This window comes from Glycine max, chromosome 18 (assembly GCF_000004515.6).
Source record: "Glycine max cultivar Williams 82 chromosome 18, Glycine_max_v4.0, whole genome shotgun sequence".
NCBI lineage: Eukaryota > Viridiplantae > Streptophyta > Magnoliopsida > Fabales > Fabaceae > Glycine > Glycine max.
Window position 1 is genome coordinate 47046932 of NC_038254.2, and position 2215 is coordinate 47049146.

General features: G+C 40.6%; 1 protein-coding gene across 1 annotated transcript; it reads right to left on the reverse strand.

The window, feature by feature from the left end:
• Positions 1-414: 414 nt before the first annotated feature.
• Positions 415-1965, reverse strand: LOC100812483 (Werner Syndrome-like exonuclease). The gene has a single exon (XM_003551484.5). It carries the CDS (start codon positions 1318-1320, stop codon positions 685-687), a length of 636 nt encoding a protein of 211 aa, XP_003551532.1. The 5' UTR covers positions 1321-1965; the 3' UTR covers positions 415-684.
• Positions 1966-2215: the final 250 nt, after the last annotated feature.

Sequence of the window (2215 nt, forward strand, 5' to 3'; positions counted from 1 at the left end):
ACAATGTGTGATAATTTACAATAAATTAGTATGCTCATGCATGCATTGCTCCGGCTCCGATACTAATTGGAAGAAATTTGAATATGTGAAGAAGTGTCAACAAAAGCAAGCATCATCAAATTTCGTCCAAGAACATAATATTGAGCAATATCTTTCTATGCTACCAAATTATAACTATATTCACACTTTTTATAACCAAAACTAGTTATTCTTTTAGGATTTATGCTGTAATCTAATCATTACTTTCATTGTTCGCCTTCAAAAAAAGAACAATCACTTTATCGTTCGTCAAATGTTGTCCAAACTCCAAACGATAGTCTCAGTAGCTAGCTTATGCCATCAAACTAAGTATGCAAGTTCAATAATTCATCGGCATACGAAACTATAGAATCTTTTTCATTCCTTTCTCTCAAAGACCTAAAACTCGAAAACGAAAGAACATTACCGATTTCTATATATCCCATCATTTTCCACATCACCAACATTCAACAAAACCCAGCATCATCCATTCATCACAATCACAGCAAATAGACACGAAAACAAAATCCGAATACAGTAACCAATTATGACCACGTGCATATCAACAATAGAAAAAAGGCATAATAGACCAATCAACAGGTATGTAGTCCTAAACAGTGAAACATCAAATTATGAAAGAAATGACAAATACGAAAGCAAAAGGCATTAGTTATCAGAAGTCAAAGTGCGACCAACCCCACAGGAGACAAAGGCATCAACAGCAGCATACTCAACCTGCTCCTCAGTGAGGGAGCGATTATCCCAACGACTCGTGGTGATATAGCGGGGCGTGCTAACCTCAAAGCCCAGGGTGCACAGACCCAACGTGTCGAGCCCGGCCCAATACAGCTCAGGCACGTTGAGCTCCTCCGCGGCAAGGGAGCGAAGGTCGCGAACATTGGCCACGCGGAGATTGTAGTCTTGAAAAAGCTTGTCCACGTGACCATGGATGCCGACCCCGACGAATGTGACGTTGGGGCTGGCGAGGAAGGAGATGAGGGCGCGTGGGACGGAGGGCGCGTGGAGGATCTGGAAGATGAGGCAGCGGTGGTCCACGCAGAGGTGGAGGGTGGCCACGGGGTTGTTCATGTTGGGCAGGGTGTTGGGCCGCCACTGCGCGATGAGGCCCACGATGAGGCCCGGATGGTAGCGGGTGGTGTTGGTGGAGAGCCATGAGCTGACTTGGGAGGGGGAAGAAGTGAGGAGGGTTTGGATGGTGTCGGTGTCTTCGACGGTGACTTCGTAGAGCTTGTAGTTGTGGGTTTCGGTGCTGTTTTCTCCTATTAGTGTTATCGTCGACATCTTTGTGGATTGGAGAAGACTGAGAGAGAGAGAGAAAGAGAGAAGGAGAGAGGGTTTTGATCGGTGTGTGTGTGTGTGTTATATATGCGTGACGCATGGAGAAACCGTTTCTACTGAGCCTGGGGAATTTTGGTTTTTGATCGAGCGTGGCGTGCGTGAGCGAGGATTTGAACCTGAACGTACCATTTCGCCATTTCGGATTTTGGTTTGCTAATTATTTTCAATTTTTTTTGGATAAATAAATAATGAACGTTTTTTTTTTTTTGAAATGCTACACTAGTAATGTATTCTCTTTACAAAAGGCAAGGTGTTAATACTTGATAGAGTATAATTGATTTGATAAATTTGTTTTTTCTTACATAACGTAATAATGTTTATGTGAGTTGGATTTCAAAGGTTATCAAAGTCAAAACAAGTGGTTAAAAAAATCTTTATAAAGTATGACAGGAATGAAGCATTGCAGTGAATTTCATATAACAAATTCCACTAGAGGTGTTGAGCTGGCGAAATAGGATTGGGTTGTGGGAACATGCTGTCTGTCATTTCCTATTTGTTATTTTTTCCTTTATGTTATATTGCTGTTATCTTGTACCTTTCTGTTATATCCTTTTCGTTATTCTGTTTTGGTGTAAATCAGCAAGGCTATCTTGCTATATAAGTGGGTTGTTGGTGTAAGAAGGCAGATATGACAAAATACAAAACGCTTTCCTTTTGCTGGAGGTTCCTAGCCCTAGAAGCTAGGCTTGTTTTCCTTTATCTTCTCTGTTCCTAACATATTTATAGATTATTACCAATAAAGTCCTTATATTAGCAATAGAAAATTGAACTCATATCATGTTCTTTTAGGACATAAGTATGTTGTTTATCAATTAAACAAAATTTTGTAATTATTTGA

What these genes read in the sequence shown, in the direction of transcription:
- LOC100812483 (XM_003551484.5), bottom strand. Translation starts at nt 1,320, where the DNA reads ATGTCGACGATAACACTAATAGGAGAAAACAGCACCGAAACCCACAAC.